The sequence below is a fragment of the Empidonax traillii genome, unplaced genomic scaffold (genome assembly GCF_003031625.1).
Source record: "Empidonax traillii isolate 1590-97213 ecotype Southwest subspecies unplaced genomic scaffold, ASM303162v1 scaffold1125:size176652, whole genome shotgun sequence".
NCBI classification, from domain to species: domain Eukaryota; kingdom Metazoa; phylum Chordata; class Aves; order Passeriformes; family Tyrannidae; genus Empidonax; species Empidonax traillii.
In genome coordinates, this window is record NW_020956318.1 from 144,939 (window position 1) to 164,222 (window position 19,284).

The 19,284-nt window shown below is 45.5% G+C and overlaps 2 protein-coding genes across 6 annotated transcripts; both read right to left on the reverse strand.

Annotated features, from left to right (window-relative positions):
- Positions 1-408: 408 nt before the first annotated feature.
- Positions 409-13,848, reverse strand: RLIM (ring finger protein, LIM domain interacting). 5 transcript variants are annotated; one of them, XM_027905150.1, is made up of 4 exons: positions 13,831-13,848; positions 4,241-4,429; positions 3,418-3,501; positions 409-2,589 (listed from the first exon to the last, which is right to left on the reverse strand). In XM_027905150.1, the coding sequence occupies exons 2-4, from the start codon at positions 4,407-4,409 to the stop codon at positions 1,055-1,057; spliced, it is 1,788 nt and encodes a 595-aa protein (XP_027760951.1). In that variant the 5' UTR covers positions 4,410-4,429; positions 13,831-13,848; the 3' UTR covers positions 409-1,054. The 5 variants fall into 5 exon arrangements, with proteins under 5 accessions (XP_027760951.1, XP_027760950.1, XP_027760948.1 ...); XM_027905149.1 differs by lacking the exon at positions 13,831-13,848 and adding an exon at positions 13,676-13,696; XM_027905147.1 differs by lacking the exon at positions 13,831-13,848 and adding an exon at positions 13,662-13,681.
- A 3,987-nt stretch (positions 13,849-17,835) lies between these two features.
- Positions 17,836-19,243, reverse strand: LOC114068778 (uracil phosphoribosyltransferase homolog; the record flags this gene model as incomplete). The annotated part of the gene is given in 2 exon segments (XM_027905145.1): positions 17,836-18,299; positions 19,017-19,243. Coding segments are annotated over 2 exon segments (460 nt in total), but the record flags the coding sequence as incomplete, so codon positions are not given.
- Between the last annotated feature and the right edge of the window lie 41 nt (positions 19,244-19,284).

Genomic DNA, 19,284 nt, shown 5'->3' on the forward strand with positions numbered 1-19,284 from the left:
AGCTTGTACCATCATATATTTGCAACCGTACCAAGAAATAACCAGCCATTAGAACAGTTTCTAATTTTTATCATCTTTTTTTTTTCAGTGGCATTACTGAGCCAAAACACTGCAATTATAACATTTAATTTCAGTTTGTTTTTTGTTTGTTTTTTTTTTTTTTAATGCAATTAAATGTCTAATCCAACTGGCTTTATGTTACAGTAGCTGTTCACATAAATAGTACAGATATGCACTGCTCCTGACAGGCACACAGTCACAAAAGCAGCTCTCTCGTGTTCAGTTTGCTCTCTGTGTGGTGGGGGCTGTATGAAAAGCATTCTTGATTTCTAAGCATGGTACAGTTTTAATTCTTAATGCATTAGTACAACAGTGCATTGGAAAAGTACTGAGCTTCTACAAAAAAGCTTTACAATTTTAAAACAGATTTTGTTTTCTTTATTTAAACAAGCATAGGCAATTCTTATATTTCCACAACAAGATAAATATCCCAATTAAGCTAACAGCTCATCCTACAGCGTGCCATAGTGATGGGGAAAGGACTAATATTAGTGTTATTTACACAGACATGTCCAATATTAACCCAGGAGGAAAATTAAAAGTATGTTTAAGTGTGCAATCATACTATTTTTTTCAGATAGTTGGATTTCTTGCAAAAATTCCCCTATGGCTCATGGACATTGAGCTGGGATGTCTTCTCAAAGAACTCCTCACAAGCACGATCTTGAGGACAAACTGTTTATTGAACTGGGATGGCAGGGGCTGGGTGGGGGAAAGAAACTTAATACTCTTCACAAAGAAAAAAAAAATATTTTTAAGTGGGTAGACATCTTTGGACAAGTGAAATTTAACACCCAAACTGACTATAACTCGAAAAACCTAATTAAAGAAATTTTCCAATTTCCGAAGCCTGAATCCAGAGAAAAAATGAGGGAAGATTCACTCCAAGTCATTACTATACACTGAGGTACCACTCAAAAAGTGGCCATAAAGGAAGTGACTTCTTTGCCCATCACTATCACACCAGCTGCTTGGCCATTGATTCAGCTCTCCTTCAGACAACACTCTCCCTGTTACCAGAAGCTAAGACTGCTCTGCGACAAATGGGACAAGTGGAATTCTCCGATAACCAGCGATCGATGCAGTGGACATGATACTCGTGGGAACACGGCAGCTTCCGGAGCTTGTTGCCTTCCGTGTACTCCGTGATACACACACTACAGGTTTTCAGAGCATCGCTCTCACCGAAATTCCTCATGGCTAGGTTGTCAATCTGCTCTTTGGTGAGTCCTCTTGGTTGGTCATCATCATCTTCGTTTAGGAGGAAAAACTGTGCAAGGCTAAGGAATGGTAGAGAACCACTTTCTTCAAACGTCACCGATCCCCTCGTATTCCGGCCTTCCCGTCTGGCCCCAGACGTTGAACTCGCTTCATGGCCACCCTCATACACCTCCCCTGAGCTAACATCTGCATTCTCATTGCCCGAGGCGCCCCCAGCCCCGTTCTGCGGCTCAGAGGTATCCACGTTGGGGCCGGGGGTGGGGGCGCTGGCATCTGCATCGCTATCGCTGTACATGAAGTAACTGAGCTCCCCGAAGCCTGTCATGATCTGCCTCAGCATGGTCTGAATGGCAACGGACGTGGTCTCGCTCAGGCCCGTGTTCAAGATCCTGCGGATGGGAATCCGAATGGTGCTGACGTAAGTTCTCACCCCGGCCCGCTCCGAGCGGGAGAACGTGCGCCTGAAGCCGCCCCGCTCGCTCTCGTAGGTGACGGTGTTGTTGGGGGTCTGGGAGCGGGACCGTGTCCTGTTGGCGATGCTGTCCCTCTGCCGGTACTCGCCTGGTCGCACTCTTCTCACCTGCAGGTCCAGCACTATGGTAGGAGGCCTCTGCCCGGGAGCTGCCGACTCACCGGCGCCGGTGGTTTCTGATGAACCGGCTGCCTGAGGAGCCGGTCTCGTTTCAGGGGGGGAAAACAGAACTGCATTTTCACTTGGCACCTCAGTCCCCACCGTGTGCTGCCTCAAGGTCACGTGCTGCCTAGTTCTAGAGCTGCCCTCAGCCTCCTGCGCTGAGGAGTGCTCGAGCGTGTGAGATGACGGGTTGTGGTGAGGCCGGCGAGGAGCCTCGCTCACTGGATTAATAGGTGACCTACTTCTATCAGTCCTAGCCCGTGTTCTCCGCTGTTCTGGACTCCTGCTTCTGGCTCTCCTCTGCCCTCTAGGAGGGGAAGCCTCCTCGGCCGTTACCTCCTCCGAAGTGCTCCTTTCTGATCCAGGCTGCCTCACAGATGGTGATTCAGACCTCGGAATTTCAGAGTCACTTTGGCTGTTTTCCAGATCCTCCCCACTGGAAGGCTCTACAGATGGCTCGTTCTCAGTTTCTGGGTTTGTGTTCCCGTTGTTACGGTTGACATTGATTTCCAAACTGAACCTGAAGTCACCACTGTTGGGGTTAGTCCGGCTCACTGCTCTCCAGGACTGGTTTCCTCGCTGCCCACTCCGGGTTGTATTTCCAGTCTGTCGGACTGAATTAAGCCAGTCGATTATAGAATCTCCATTTGAAACATCTTCTGTGGACTCTGCACCTGTGAAAAAGACAGGGAACTACCAAAATTAGAGCACTGAGCTAATTTTGGAGTGATCTTTTCCAAGAACATAATTGCTTAGTTTAACAAGTGACAGTTCAGAAGTGCTGAACACTACCAAGTGGTGCCGTGGTGTCACACACGGCGTGACAATTCCCATCTGCCAGAGCTCTTCTAGGGGAGCAGGAGTGGACACTGCTCTAATGTGGACAGATAGGCTGCAGCCATCACAGAGCAAACAAGTCATCAGAATAACACATACTGTTTACTGTAAGTAAATGGAAAGACACCTCAGGTGTCATAACACATCAATATTCTGTGTTTTCCTTTCCAAACAATTAAGTGTTCTATTGACCATTAAATAGAGAACTAAGTTTGCCCTGAGCCTTCACGTGAAGAGCTTCATGGCAAATCTGTCTCACTGAACAATGAATCCCAGTGGTCAGCTCTGAGCATCCTCCACCAATCCCTACAGAAGGGTGATAACCAAAGAAATACAGCACCTTTGGAAGGGGAGAATGGTGAATTAAAGAAAAGGGATTGCCAAAAAGCACCCCAGAAGGGAGCAGAGAGGAAGGCTATCTTAAAAAAAAAAAAAAAAAAAGAAACAAACCCAAGTGAAACTATCTTGATACAAGTAACAGATTGTGTCATGAATAAAATCTGTCCCAAACTGACCTCTGCAGCAGGTATCAGACATAAGGAGCACTGAGTTTTGGAACAAAGCTCACCTTGCACCTGCCTAGGCTTAACTCGTTCCACTCCCGCACCCACGTTAAGGTCCATATGGGTGCTAAAGGTAAGAGTTTGCACAAACACTGTATATACCTCTATTCTCATCACTGTTTTGCTGTGGTGGACCTTCTTTAACTTGGTGTAGCCTTCTCAGCAACTCTTCTTCAGTAATTTCACCTTAGAAAATAAGCAAAAATTTCCAAAAATATTTCCAAATCATATATGTACGGCAAGCATTATCAAAAGCTTCTCAAGAAGGTACAAGCCACTGCTTGTCTTTTGTCAAATTAAACCCTGTCCCAAGTAAGTTTTGCTGAAGCTGAGATATCCAGCAGCTCCATCCTGTTCAAGACAGATGTGCTCTCTGGTTCTGTAACCTCTACAACTTCACAGCAATTTTTGTCATCCTATTTGTCACTCTGGCTGTCCAGAGTAAAATGTACGAGGTAACACTTTCACAAGCATGAAAAAAGGTTTAAATTAGTTGAATTCATGGTTTGAAATCCTATAAAGAGTCAATTTAAAGTAATAAGTTAAGAACTGATATCAAAATGCCCACGCAGAATCTCTCACCAGACTACCTACCCCAGGTACAAACTTCACCTCACCAGCAGAAAATTTGCACACAGATACTTAAGGGAGATTTTTTTTTTTTCCATCTCAGGGTCCATAACTGGAACTGGGTCAAACCTGGGTATTCCTGCCAACTTGTGTAAACACTAGACTTTTGTAACTACCTCTCCACTAGTCAGGGGGCCACTCAGATTTGAGTGGGCACAAACTAGCAAGAAGCTACTTCCTGGCATGGAACACAACCGCAGCACAACAAATAAACGGGGGAAACTGTTTCAGGAGAACAGGAAAGGACACAAACTGCCTACAAGCAACTCCAGTAGGATGCACAAGCATTACCCACCTGGTGTTCCTAGCAAATTGTTATCTCTCATAAGCCTGTAGTCCTCTTCACTCAGGTTGTTCACAAACTGATAGAAAGCTTCTTCTCGATCTAAGCGGTCCAGCTGACTCTGCCGTTGGGCCTCTGACTGATCGATATTTCCTTTATCACCGGAATCTGAGCTTTCCATCTTGACGAGTGAGAGAGTACCTAAAACAGGAAAAAACGAACCCTTCACTGAGTGCAGCGAATCAGGGCATGACATTCAGGCATGTTTACAATGTAGAACAGAGTACAGGTTGAGGCAGTTTGCTAATGAAGCTTCAGTTAAGATCAGGTGCCACAACAACAGGGATCAAAACCAAAGCCCTTCTCAAAGCACGAACCTCTTCAAGGAGCACAAACAAAACCGATGCCCATCATGACCACATACTCAGCAAAGCAGCAGGTATGAACACAGAGATATCATCTGCCAAAGCCTTAGTCCACCTTTACATTCGCATAGTTGAGCAGGTGTCCATGATTATCTGCTTTTTGGTATAAAACATCCCTAATACCACAACTGCCTCCCCAAGCAGCCTCACAGTGGTGTAGTACAAGGTAAAAGCCATCCCTGATCACACTCTCTGACTCTAAAAGATGTTCATTGCTTTTCCCTGCCTCCTACAGCAAACACCCTCTTCACCATCCAAGTGCATTTTAACAGAATGAAGGGATATGAAGAAATCAAATAGCATCTTCTGATGCTATGGAACGCTATGTGCACAAAAGAAAAAAAAAAAAAAAAAAAGGTTTTGTTGCCACAAACAGGTTTGTAAAAACCTTTGCAAAAAGGTTTGTAAAATCACATTTAGTGTTTTACATCAAGAGAAGAATTTCAAGTTTCAGCGTTTACCGCATTACTGATGTTGACAATCAGAATTTCCAAGACAAACCCCCCAGCACGTCCCAGGTGTACATCTGCTTTCAAAAACTGTCTTCTACGTGGCATATTTTTAAATATAATCTACCCACATTGTTTTTCACTCGGGTGAAATACTTGACAGAGTCTCTCTTTCAAAGAAAACCATCGATGAATTCCACGTCTATATCTGATAACTATTATAACAAAATAGATGCAAATGCAGGAGACATTCTGGCACTGGCCATGCAAATGTATCAAATGAAGATAAAATAACTAGTTTCCTTGATCACTGCGCCTCGCTATTCGCAGCATCAAGAATTTTCCTGCACAACTGGTAGAATCTAGTTACTCAGAGAGGTGATTAGCAAGCTAATCCTCTGCATGCTGAAAAGCTCTGCAGTAACATTCCCCATCAGAAAACATTCCTTTCATTTAAACCATACTTCATGTGACATGAAAATACTGGAAGAATAAAGCTTTTCTGCTTCTCGCTGGAAAACTTCCAACACTTAGACATCTGTCTAGTGGAAAAAAGCATCTTTTTTTGGTTTGTCAGCACAGCTGTCAAGTCAAGACTGCCCACAGTTTACATTAGTGCTCCTCCACAGAAGAGCAGCACTGCATGATCTCCACGGGCACTTTGCTTCAGCTGCTACAGTGAAAATTAAAGTGCATGACGACCTCGGCGTGGAACACCAGAAAAATTCCACAGGAGAGGACATCATATTATTGCAGACTTGTAAATTAAGAAACTGCCGCTCCAACCCTCTTTGTCTTGAGTTAGGACTTGGGTTTAGGTTAGTGGTATCAACTTGTTGTCACTCAGGGTTATTAGTTCTGTGAAGTTCTGCCATTTTAGCCAAGCAGTTCCAGCTCCACCTTGTTTTCCAGGAATCAGCAGCAACCACAGGGTCACCCCTGTGCTGAAAGGAAGTCATCAGCTTTCCCTGCGTTTCTGCCTCTCTGGTGCAAGGCAAAGGCTGCCCATCTGCAGCCCTGCATGTGACGTGCTGTCAGACACCCGTCAGTGGCCCCACTCCCCGGGAACGTTGAGCAATGGTTTCAGGAGGCACGTTCCACCCTGACCGGGCTCGGGGAGGAGATCTGTGTGCCCTCCACACGCCAGACACGTCCTGCCAACCAGAACAGAGCTGGCTTCAAAGTCAAGCAGCTTTTTACAAAGCTTCCTGGAGCAGAATTATGGCTCCAAGTAACATCACTTGAAGATATTCTAGAGAAGATCCCAGAAATAAAGGCAGCTGCTTTTAAAAGTAACATCTCAATAAAAGCCTCGAGTAGAATGAGGGACTTGCATCCAAAATAAAGCTTTGAAAGATGCATTAGTTCTCTGGGAATACACATCAAAACTCTAAGCACTATTCCCTGCTTTAGGATAACAATGAAGCAAAGTCAACAATAAGATTAAGAAAAATAAGGGAATGCTGTAAGATGCTGAAGGACAGGAGCAGCAGAAAGTTTTGTAAAATATTCTACCCCAACTGATTGCCAGCTTGGGATTTACTGACTGCAAAACACCCAGAATGTCTCCATAAATCTGGCAACATTAATATCTTTGTAAGCATTAGACTAATTCTACAACAGCTTTTAAAAAAGAAAATCTCACTATGCATACAAAGCATGACCTTGGTTTCCTGCACATGCTTTGAAATTTTCCTTTTATCTAAAAATTCCAGTGCTTGCAGGCACCTTGGCTTTATAATGCCCAGTGGATTCAAAGGCGTTTGCCTACTCCATTTCAGAGAAAAAGGGGCACTATCTTTGGTCAGGGAAAAAGGGAGACTCCAAACAAGTCTAGTGGGGGTTAAAAAAAGAATGTAATCTCTTCTTTATCAACAGACTGATGTACAGTTCAATAGGTGATTCTTTCCAAAATGCCCAGGACAAGTAATTTCCAGCTTAGCTACTCTCTTCTCCTCCATCATCTCTCACCTTCCCTCCTAAACCATAAAATCAGCGAATGGGCAAGACTGAAAAGATTTTATTGCCTCCGACGTGGGATCTTGAATGAAGAATTTAATTTACATTAGGACTATTTCTACTGCTGACAGACTCACTCTAATTTCCTGTTGCAAGCTACTGTAACAGATGACACCAGCCCACTGTCCCCCAGTCTCACTACCCTCGAAACGCTGTGAGTCTCTATGGGATGTTTACACTGATGGAAATACAGATGGCACACAAATGCACAGCAACACATTGTCCCTGCCTTACTGTTGACAGCAAATGGGATGATGCTCTTCAAACCAGAACTCTGAGATTAAAACTCACAAATGAAAACCAGGGTTTCTCCCCCAAGGCTTCTGCTACTTTCCCTCTCTTCCCTGTGCACTCTGTGCAGTTTAAGGCTCAGCTCCCACCCTGCTGCAGAGCTCATGGCCAGGCTGACCTTACTGGAAGGTTTAACTCCTCCTGCCTCACTCAGCACAGCTCCACAGGGCTGTCCTGCAGGAGTTCCACGCTGCGAGTTACGACTCCTGTCACGGCACTCAGCAGAAATAACCTGGAAATCTGTGCCTCCCTCAGGATCCTGCTCTCAGCTCACACCCCACAGGACATTCAGACTGGCTGAAGGAAGCTGACTCCACTAACACAGGGAAACCTGAGGAGGGAAACCCAACAGGTGTCCTATTAACTTACAACAGAACAACCAGCATTTGATTATCTCATAAGCAGGTAGGCTTCAAACGTTCCTCTTTCCTCCAGGGGGTTAGTTCAACTCAAAGTAAGACTCTGTTCTTATCCAAGCTAAAAGATTCAGAATTTCCTTCTTTAGTGTCCTTCCTTGTCAGCACTGAGTTGACAAAGGGTGGGGAAGGTCACAACTATGAGCAGGAAGTTCAGATCTCCTGGTTAATGCCAACTTCAGCTGAGACACCCAGCAATGACAACCTCTTTAAAGGAAAGTGGAGGGGATGATCACCTAAAGGTTGCACAAAGCAAGAGAATTACTGCCAGAATAAATAATTTTCTGCTTTAAAAAAAAAAAAAAAAAACAAACAAAACACCAACAAAACACACGAAATATTCTTCAGCAGCTGAATATCCAGACACAGTAACTACAGTGAATCCTTAACTGGTGTTCCCATCCTTCCACAAGTCAGCAAAGTATCTTCCCTGCAGTTCCCTTCACCAGCCTCAGAGACTTCAGAGCACAAATGACTGGCTGTCTCTCCACTGCTGCTCCAGACTGCAGCAAACCCACAAAAGCTATTGTTTGTTACATTCTTTTATTCGAGAGGAAGTAATACTATGCTCTTTTGGAAAGAATTTTAGAGTACCAGATACTCCCTCAATAATGCAAAATTATCATTCTCACAGTACAAGAAATATTTTACGTTTTCCTCTTACGCCAAGTTGTGTGTAAACTAAATCCAGTCAGGAATGCACTACTGCTCCAAATCCAGAGCTCACAACCTGCTGGGACAGCAAACTGGAATAACATACTTGAGTTATCCATTTATCTTCAACACAGTGTATTGACTGTGGACTACAGAATTCTTCCCAGAAAAGGTACTAATGGACATAAGGCACTGTGATAAATCACTGGTCCTTCCACCTTCAGAAATGCGTGGTATCTCCTGACATCACTTAACTGTAAACACCAAGACAATAGTTTAGCCTGCATTTCTGGGTTTTTAATTTAAAAGAAGTCTCATAAAACATTAAAACTCTCATTAAACCAACTAGGCAAAACTTAGAAGATCTGATCAATTCAGAAGTCACTCATTAGCAGGGTGAAATGAAAAAACAATACCTTAAAGACACAATCCTCATTAGATTTAGAGGGCAAGTCTCAAGTTTTAAGAGGACAAAGCATGGAATTAGTTAAACTGCAGACACAAGTCAGCTGCTCACAAGAGCTGTGCAACAAGAACTGCCTCCAGAACTCCCCCCAGTAGGTGTTACCGGTATTTCAACCTGACACGAGGCTCTGTCATGCCCTGTATGGCAGGAATGTTTCCTGAGCTCCCTCACGTCCCAGCAGCACAGTTAATTCCTTTGTACACGTACAAGAGAGGATGGCGATGGGAGTGTTTCATGGATGTCCTCAGCACAAGGCCAACTTCCCGTTTATGATTCATCACCTCATCTTAATTAGGTCCTTCAACCAGTTGAGCACCTTGCTTACTTCCAGTCTGCACAACTTATCCAACCCTTGGACTAGAAGAAGTGACTCAGCAGTGGAAGCCAGAAATGCATATTTTTGGTTTGGGCTGTTACAGACTATTTTCGCCCTGCCCTGCTCTCAGTGACCAAACCTCAGGGACATGTCAGCTCCTCACAAGCCCAGCACAGCTGCCTGTCCAAGAGCTTTCCACGAACTCTGGCTCCAGCAGCTCCAACGTGCCATCCCCTTTGGCAGGACCAGCACTGCCTCCGATTCCGTGGCTCAGATGACACAGGAACAGCCGCCAGAACAGGCAGTTCTCTTACACAGAGTTCTTCACACGAGCACAGCAGACCCAACTTCATGTGCAATGTTCATGCAACCCACGCCACCTCCCAAGGACTACATTTTCCTAGAAGGATTAAAAGTAGAAAAATGGGTTCCATGCCAGTCAGTATCCAATTTCTCAATACTCAAAACCAGCAAGGAAGTAAGACATAACAGAAACTACACTTTCATCTTAAATATTTCATCATTCAAGTCTGCAAGCTCAAAGGCAAAAGCAAAAAATGCCAGTGAATCCCACCATTAAAGGAAGAAGATTCCTTAAGACAGTGAAGTGAAAGTCATCTATCTGCATTATACACAGAGCTTCAAGTTTGTTTGGTTTTTTCACTTTTTGTGCAGGTGCACAAGTTCCCTTTTGTGGTCACACCAAAGGCTTTGGTACCAGAGGTCCAATCTGCTCATCTACAGTAAAAGGTAACAAACTTCCCCAGTTTCCAAAGTTGCATCATGAATTTTGGACATATTTTTTCGTCACTTTCTATCTCCACTCCGATGAACGACAGACTCAGGTTCCTACTAGACTTTTACCAAACTTACCACAAATTTTAAACTCCAGAACTCCCCATGTCCTCTTTGACTCAAAAAACTATCCTGGAACATTCACCACTTTCGGAGAGTTGGAAGATAATTTTGTCTTCTGTTGAAGTGTTCTGTGTAAAGTGGTGTAAAATTGAAATGCCAGTTTAATGAGGAGTGTTAAACATCCACTCAGCTATTGCACTACTGCAGTGTTTCAAAGCAAAGGCCCTGAAACAAGATGTCACTCTGAACCTAGGTTTGAAACAAAGGAGAGCAATGAATACTTTTGCAGAACAGTTGCAGAAAATTCCACAGAATTAAAACAACAAACAAACAAACAACAAAAAAACACTTTGGCAGAACCAACTGTTGAGATAAAGAAGAGAAACACTAACAACTCCTGGTAAGGCAGAGAGAAGTGATCAGGGTATGTATGAAAAGAACACTGAGAGCATGTGGAACCAAGATGGAGCTCTGAAAATAAAATGTGGGAACAACTGCCAAATTACAGGGCTTCACATTTTATCATCTGCACTTACTAAAACAACTCTTTTCACGCACAAGTGGAAAAGAAAATTAAGATAGTTCTGCCTTTCGCCATCAAATTCAGATATCACAGAAGAGCAACACTGTACATGAGGTTCAGCAAGTTTCCAGCACTGTTATCTCACGAAATGATGCTCTTTTCACCCAGAAATGAGCTTCCTGCTACGTCAGCAAGCAGAAGCTCAAAGGAAGAAGTAAAGCTGCACACAAGTAACCAGTGTGGACACAGAAACAGCAGCACAAACGGGACTCATATCCAAGGACATGAGAGGTTCGATTCCTGAAGAAACAGAACTCATGGTTAGTGAAGGCACTAAGCCAATCAAAACTCAGGGAACTTCAACAAAAAAAGGAAAACCCACCTTTACATTTACTGCTCTTACTGCCTCCACACAACTGCTGCTAGTACAGCTACTACCAATAGTAAAAGGCCACCAGAACAGTGAGAATCACTACAACCACAACCCACACAGGAATTCCGAGACGTGCACTCTTGTTCTGCTTGGTATCCGGTGCCCAACCAAGACAGAAGTGCAAAACAAAACGCAGTAAAATCTACTGGAATCTACAGAGGCATGTGTAGGATGAGAATTCCATCTCTGCTGCCATCCCAAGGCAGGTAGGCCCCTGCATTTCAACAAGACTACCTTGCATATCGAAATTCAGGGTGCTCTGAGCGAGACGTTTTGGAATTACTGAGCTAAGACAAAACGTGTGCTGACTTTTCCTACACATCCACCTAGCACTGGATGGTTCTGTGAGATCACACAACTCTGCAGACCTCCTCGAGTAAAAAGCTGAGCTTCCACACTGCTCATCAGCCAAAAGTTATTAACAGGAGCCTCGTTAACATAAACCTGAGCAGTCTGAAGGAGACACAGGCTCGTGCTTCTTACGGTGTTTCTCACCTGCAGCCAGGAACCTGTGCAAAACCAAAACCAGTTCCTGGGATGCTTCTGGTTACCCCTGCTCACCACACAAAGCTCCCTGACTAAGACTAAACATTTGGTTTTATCCCTTCAACATTAATTTTTGCATTCTCAAGAGCTGATCAATTTTCACCAAGACTGAGATTAATGGTGAAAATTTGGATAAACACCCCATGTTCATGTTTAAATTCAAACGTTTTAATATGTGGAATGTTAAGTCCTCTACCCCCAAAAAAATAAATAAAAAATCAGAGCAACCCAGTAATGTGTTAAGCTACAATAAACTGGACTTACATGTAATCTTTAGACTGAAGTATATGAAGTCACAACAGTATATTATGATGGAAAAAAAAAGAAGAACACCACCTCCACTGCAAATGGAATCATTCCACTACAATCAAGGAATTTATTTTGATACATTCCCATAGGAAAGAAAAAGCCAGGTAGGTATATGATACATAGGTGTTTTGAAAGCATTTCCATTTAAGGAGCACCCTGTCCATCCCTCTAAAAATAACCATTAAAAAAAAAAAACAAATACACATATTGGAGACCAGACACTTGTAGCACTTCTGTCCAGTACACCTTGGCATGTCTACAGGAATTCACTAATATGGAAAATAAAGATGATACACAGGACAACAACTACAGGCTTGAAAAATGCTGGTGTGGTTGTTTCAGTGACAAACATTTACCCAGTGGGAGCTGCTGATGAAGAGAACATTGTGGCTGTTGTGCTTTAGTGGTCTAACATAACAAGAAGCCCTTAATTTTATAATGTGTGGTGTGTTTTCCCTTCCCAGGACATAATTCTAAGCCATAAGTCCTTTAATTTCAAAATGGTAATCCTGTAGAGGGAATACAGTCAGTTTAAGTGCTAGTTGAGGACTGCAACAAAACTAAACATCTGACCCTCAATTTAGGATAATTAACTGCCCAAGAAGCAGCCAACTGTTTTTTTGTGGTGCTTTTTTTTTTTTTTCTTTAAGACTTGGCAAGTCACTGCAATTAAAATTCAGGGACAAATTAGAGTCAGAACTTTAGCATTCTGACAACTATTTTCCACTTGAAATTAAGCAGTACTGGCAATATGGACTGGGAAAAGAAATGTGATGTGTCATAATACTACTGGGTATTATCAAGACTGAACTCCTGTTCAGAAGCTTCTCTGTATTTTCACCTTCCTGGAAAATGGTGGAACAAACAAAACTATTATTAAAAAATAAAATTAATCAGTGTCTTTTGCTGTGAAACCTTTTGACAGGTTCCTACTACACATAAACCAGATCTTAATAATCACATTTTATATACACGCTCTTATATGTAACCTGATATTGCTCCTCAATTAAAGTAGATCACGGAAGATAAACACATACATCCAGCCGGAGTTGAGAAAGGCTTCAAAACACACAGAAACCTTAAATGTTAACAAACAGCGTTAAAAGGGGTAAAGGAAAACTCGCACAAGAAGCTACGGTGACAGAGCAAAGATGACGCGATTAACCGGAGAGAAACTCAGCTCAGGTATAGCGAACAGCACAGGTTTTAACCGGTCAGAGCTGACCAGGACACAGCGGGATTGGAAGGGTCCCCCTGCCCGTGTCCCTCACCAGGGCTGCTTGTCTGAGCCCAGCAGGCTGAGAACACGGCCCGGGGAGCCGCGATTGCCCCGGGCAGAGCCACAGCCACCCCCCGCGGCACCCAAACAGGGCCTGCTCGGGGTGCTGCCCGCCCAGCCCGCGGGCCCCGCGCAGCCCCAGCCCCGGCCCCAGCCCCGGCCCCGCGGAGGGCGGTGCTGGCGGCGGGAGGCGCTGCCGGGGCGCCCCCCGGGCCGGCGGAGCGGGCCCAGCCCGGCACACCCGCCCGGGCCGCCATCGCCGCGCTCCGCCTGCTCACGGCCCCGCGGGCCGAGCCCCCGCACCCCGCTGAGGGCTCCCCGGCCGCCTCCGCTCCGCGCCGGGGCCGCTCCCGCCCCCTCCCCCCGGGCCGAGCCGGGCCGGGCCTCTCCCTGCCCGGGCCATTTTGAGAGCCCGCCCCCGGCCCCGGCACTCGCCGCCCGCTGCTCACCGCCCGCTGCTCACCGCCCGCCGCCGCGCCCGCCGCTGTGGGTGCGCCGCTGCCCGCGCCGCCTGGGCGCGGTGCCGGAGCCGCCGGTGCCGCTGCCGGAGCCGCCGCGCTGCTCCCCTGCCCGCCCGGCCCTGCCCGCTCAGGCCGCCATTTCCTGCCCCATTGTTACCAAGGAACGGCGCCGGAAGCGCCGCCCACACGCGGAAGTGCCGGAGCGCTCGCGCCCCCGCGCAGGCGCCGCCCTGTGGGGGCGGCTCCGCCCCGCCCCGCCCCGCGCGCGGCCCCGGCCCTCAGGGGTGGCCGCCATCTTAGAGGGGGCAAAGTGGAGGGGTGGGGGGGGATATGGGGGGGGCCAAGGCGCGGGCATCCCTGAGCCCACGGACCCCTGAACTCAGTCACCTCTGAGCCCATGGACCCCTGAACCACAGTCACCTCTGAACTACAGTCACCCCTGAGCACATGGACCCCCTGAGCCCACGGACCCCTGAACCACAGTCACCCCTGAACTACAGTCACCCCTGAGCCCACAGCATCCCCTCCTCAGCCCAGGGCACCACCTCAACCTGCAGCCACCCGGGAATGGGGAGGGCAGCAAGGGCACCAGGAGAGTCCGTGTCCCTGCAGTCCTGTTTTGTGGGGGCATTTCATGTCACCTCAGGTGTGTGTGTGTGCTGGACAGAGCTGACCCCTCATCATCCAGACTGATGGTGGCCCACAGTTCCAAAAACCAAGTGAAAATTGGTAGTGCTGGTGTCTGTCAGTGGGGACATTCACTCTTCTCCCCCTCCAACCATGGATATTCCTCCCCTCTAACCATGGATATTCCTCCCCTCCAACCATGGATATTCCTCCCCTCTAACCGAGGATATTCCTCCCCTCTAACCATGGACATTCCTTCCCCTCTAACCATGGACATAGACTCTTCTCCCCCTCTTCCAGCGGCAGGATTTCCCCTCTCACCTGGTGTTATATATCAAAGACAGCTGGCGTGCCATGTAAAAGCTGAGATATTCCTGTTTTCCTATATGAGCCATAATTAATTGCATGCCAGACTTCCCACGTTCTGCAGGGTTAAATTTGTCTGCAGTTTTTCCCCTTCTCACCACTGAAACGATCAAGGGCAGGTGTGTTCCCTGCAGGATCAGCCCGTCTCCCTTGTGGCATTCTGGCAGAGAAGTGAAATCAGGAATCAGTGACACAAAATGGGAAAAAAACCCTGTGCCTGAAAAGAAATAGTTAGGATAGAAAACACTACAGTCTGAGTTTTGAAGCACACGGGATTTAAGGAGAGGGAAAGGTAAAGGCAGACTTGTCTCCCATAGAGGGATTCCCACTGACTCTTGAATGATCCCATTTTAATACCTAAAAACTCTTATCTTGCAAAGACCTTGCGATGAAGTCGTCTTCATTTTCAAGCAATATCCCATACACAGGGAAAAAAAAAACATATTCCTGAGAATTTACACAGTTTCAGGAAGCCCACAGGACACCTTTGTTTCTATCCATTGTAATAATAGTGACATTACTCTTGAGGGGTGTGTTGCATTTAGAAGTTGTTGAAACTGTTGCACAGAAAAATCCAAGCCCAACTTTTAATGTAAATGAAAATTTCTCCTGTCTGACTTGAGAACTCAAAGGCAGCTGCAGTGTCTGTGCTAGAGAGGATGGGCGAGTAAAGGGCATATTTCTCACCAGTTTTACTTGCCACAGCATGGGACTGGCAAAGGAAGATTCCAAAACCATTAGTAACGGAGAGCAGAAGCACTCCCAGTTTCATCTGGAGCAGATGTGGGTTCCCAACTCTATTTTTGTTGAAATAACCAGTACCTGAAGTGTGGGAGTTTTTATTGCAGCTGCAGAAGGACAGGTCATACTTGATACAGCATAGAGTTGGAGTGACAGAGAGGTGATATCTGATCCAACATAAAACTTGCTTGCAGAAGGTTCACCTGCTATGTTTTTTAGAGCAAATTGGAGTTGGGAGAGTGATTTTAAATCAGATTAGCCCTTTGCATCATTACAGTTAGATTTACTGTAGTGTCAAACCATGACCTAACCGCTCTGGTTTGACTGTTCAATGTGAGTAAAATTTAAGAGGAAAAATTAAGGAGAGAGAATTTAATGTCACAAAATAATTTTGCAGTATTAGTGCACCAAAATATTTGACATAGGGAAAAGTTGCCTTGTTCCTGACCCGTGACAGACGGATCCTTTTATGTAGCAGTGCTCCTACCCCCGACGGATTCCAGAGGCTGGAGAAAGAGGGGGAGAGGGAAAGACCCTGTGGCTGAATGTGAAGGCACACTTTCATTTCTTACAGGCACCTTTGGGGCAGGGAAAAAATCCATTCGGTTGTCGAACATGGATAATTCAGGGAGCAGAGGATCGGCACACAATTGATCCACTTTATCGAGGCAGCGCCGAGGGTGAGCACCGGCAATTATCCCCGCAGCTGGACTCCCTCCCAGAGCCCCCGGCGGAGCTCGAAGGGCCGGAGGGATCGGGGCGAGGGCACCGCGACACAGTGATTGTGCACGGAGGTGAGTCCCGCCTCTCCGCCCAGCTTTTCGGGATGCCAGGCAAGGTCAGAGCAGGATGTAGGTGGGTTTGTTATACAGGAACCCAAGCAGCGAAATGTTAGGGATTATTGAGCCCAGTGGGAGGTGGAGCATGTTCTGTTTGAGCAGGGGGATAAGATGATGCTTTATGCTCCTGGAACAGCCTCTTGGTGTTTTATGACATCTGCCCAGTCATTTTGTTTGTCTGTTTCTTTGCCCCTCAATAAAATACCTATAATTGATTAATCTTACCAAAAGTCTTGAAAATCATCAAGTGGCAAAGCAACAGAGGAATCAAACATTGTTCTTTCCGTGTGTGGGTGAGCTCAGGCTCTCCAGGCAGAGGTTTCCCGGTTTGCTGGGAGATGAACACCCCCCAAGGTGCAGAGATGGCAGCTGGATCCTGCTTATCCTCACCTTATGAGGGATGAAAACTTGTAGCTGAGGTCCAGGGCAGACAGTTGAGGAAAAGTCCCTCCCTCAGTGTGATTTGGCGGATTTATTCCCAAATGGCCTCACGAGAGTCAATCAGGTACAGAATACGCTCTGATGTTTCAAAACCACTTAGTGGATTTCAGTATCCAGTTGACATTAATAACTGTTAATGACCTGTGCACCCACATCTCCTTAACAGCTTTGACAAAATTAGGAGTGGTATAGCAGCATATTGCAAAAAGCTTGTAGGGGAAAATATATTTGCATAGAGAACTTTGCAGTATAGGGAAAAAATCCAAAATCTATAGCAAAAGCATGGTGTAATTCCTACTTAAGTGTTTTCAATTTGCTACTGTATGTATAGCAGAAGAGAATTACAACACTTTTCCATGGTAAGTTTAATGTCGTTTCCTTCAATGAGGGTAAATAAATTTGCTTTAAATCCCCAAGGGTTTTAAAAACTGCTTATTAGGAATGCAGTGATAGATGAGGAAAATGCTGGTTTGCTTTCCCCCCCCCCCCCCCCCTAAAAAGATATTAAAATAACTTATTCACAGTATAGATAAGTAATAATCCAAATGCAGTGAGGTGAGGAAAATCTGAATCTCTTGGGAGCTTCTAAACCTGAAGCAAAAAAAATTAAAAATAAAAGGCCTGCCAAACTCAGATCCTTGTATACTCAAAGTAGTGGCAGAGCTAGGAATTAAGCAGGCAGATAAAGCAAATTTTCACTGATGTTCCAGCCCAGAACAAACTGGGCAGTGTAAAGGCAGGAATTCTGACTTTCTCCACACTACCTGGTGTTAAAGCTGGGCTGCTGTTTACTTTTAAATTGACTTTGTTTTTCTGTAGCTTCCTAAAGAAAGTTACATACAAAGAGTGTGGTAAGTGCAGGATGTGTGAAGTTCTGTGGGATATGCTGGGTCAATGCACTGGAAAACAGAAATTCCTCATGCTGCAGGTCACTACTGCAGGTAACAAAGGAGAGCAAATATTCAGGGTTTTAACACACAAGCGGCTCTTTCAGGGGTAAAATCCATTTCCACTTTCACTGGAGTGGTCTGTAGGATGGATCTGTTACCTCCATTGTGGAAAAGGCCCAAAGGATTTCTCATCCCAAAGGATGAGTTTACTTACTTAGGTGCTGTTTCACCCACAAAATTCAGGTTATAGAAGACTAAGTAGTTAAAGCAGAGTGTGGCAGTTTAACAACCCCAACATGGAGATGCTTGGCCATGTAACCAGAGTGCTTTGTACCTGACCCCTGTTCAGGCCAGAACTCACCTAAGTCAAGTATTTCCCCCTTTGACCAGAAAGGTTCCCAAACGTGCCCTTGACAACCCAACAAGAATAAAACGTAGAAAAAAACCTCTTGTAATGTCACAGAGTCACATCCAGTTGTTCTGAGATTGTCAGTCTGTTCCAAAATACTTCTGTCCAAAGTGTGTTGGTGCAACAGGATGCACTTCTGTAGTTAAAATGGTGATTTCTGGGAATTCCTGGATGATGGATTTGGCACCTTTCGAGAGACACCAAAGGTCTCAGTGTGTCATAAGTGTAGAGAACAGGCTGAGCAGGATCATGACACCTTGTACATCATATTCTACAGGCACTTTGACATCCTCAATGACAGTGTTACCAGTACCTACAAGGGAAAACCAGATTTTATTTTTTCCTCCTGGTTGACAAACTAGTCCTTGGCCATCCAAGAATATCCATGATTGAATGATGATTCTGTCCTTTCTCCCTGGAAAACTCTCACTTCCGCTTGTATCAGTTGCAGAAAACTTGTTTCCTATTGAAGGAGCTTCATCTCTGTTCTGAAAAAGCCAACTCTGCCAGGTTTTAAATACAGAAGTCGGTGGATTTTATTAAAACCCTGAGGCAAGAAAGCTCATCTAAAATAGTCAAATGGAAATCAAAAGCTCCGTGGGTACAAGAGAATGAACTCTTAGATGGGAAAAGTTACCTCATCCTGACAAACTACTTACCAGATTTTTTTTTTTCTTTTGTTAGCATTAACTTAGTTTAATTTTAAAGTAGTTTACTTTTAGTTTTATAATACTAATCCAAAAATGGTTTTTAATAGCACGAGAAAAATACTGTTTGAATCTTTTCTCATGGCATAATTAAAAAAAAATCAATTTATATCAAGTCTTAATCTTCAGCCTTTCTCCCAAACACTGCCATGGCCAAAGGATTTGCTTTGCATTCCCACTGGTGCAGCCTGAGAATTCCCTGCTCTGTCACCCAAACCAAGCAGAAAACCTCCCCCAAACCCCTGAAATTTGGAGGGTTTCCTGTCATTCAGGCCCTGCCAGCTCAGAGGAGTCTGACTGTGCATAAAGGGGGCAGAACTCACTCAGAATTGGGTACATCAGCAGGACTTTCCTCCTGTAGATGTCTGGAGGGAACTTGGCGTAGTACACCTTGGCTCGCTGGGTCTCCTCGTCGCTCTGGATCAGGATCTTCCCGATGCGGATGGAGCGGCAGCAGTCCCGGAGGCCTTGCTCCATGGCCTCTCCTGCAGGGAGAGCACAGCCCAGCAGCACAGGGATACAGGTGAGAGGCCTTGCTCCATGGCCTCTCCTGCAGGGAGAGCACAGCCCAGCAGCACAGGGATACAGGTG

Coding starts and splice junctions, on each gene's coding strand:
- RLIM (XM_027905150.1), bottom strand. CDS start 4,409: ATGGAAAGCTCAGATTCCGGTGATAAAGGAAATATCGATCAGTCAGAG. Junction 3,502..4,240: donor CAATTTGCTAGGAACACCAG/GTGGGTAATGCT, acceptor TTATTTTCTAAG/GTGAAATTACTGAAGAAGAG. Junction 2,590..3,417: donor AAACAGTGATGAGAATAGAG/GTATATACAGTG, acceptor TCTTTTTCACAG/GTGCAGAGTCCACAGAAGAT.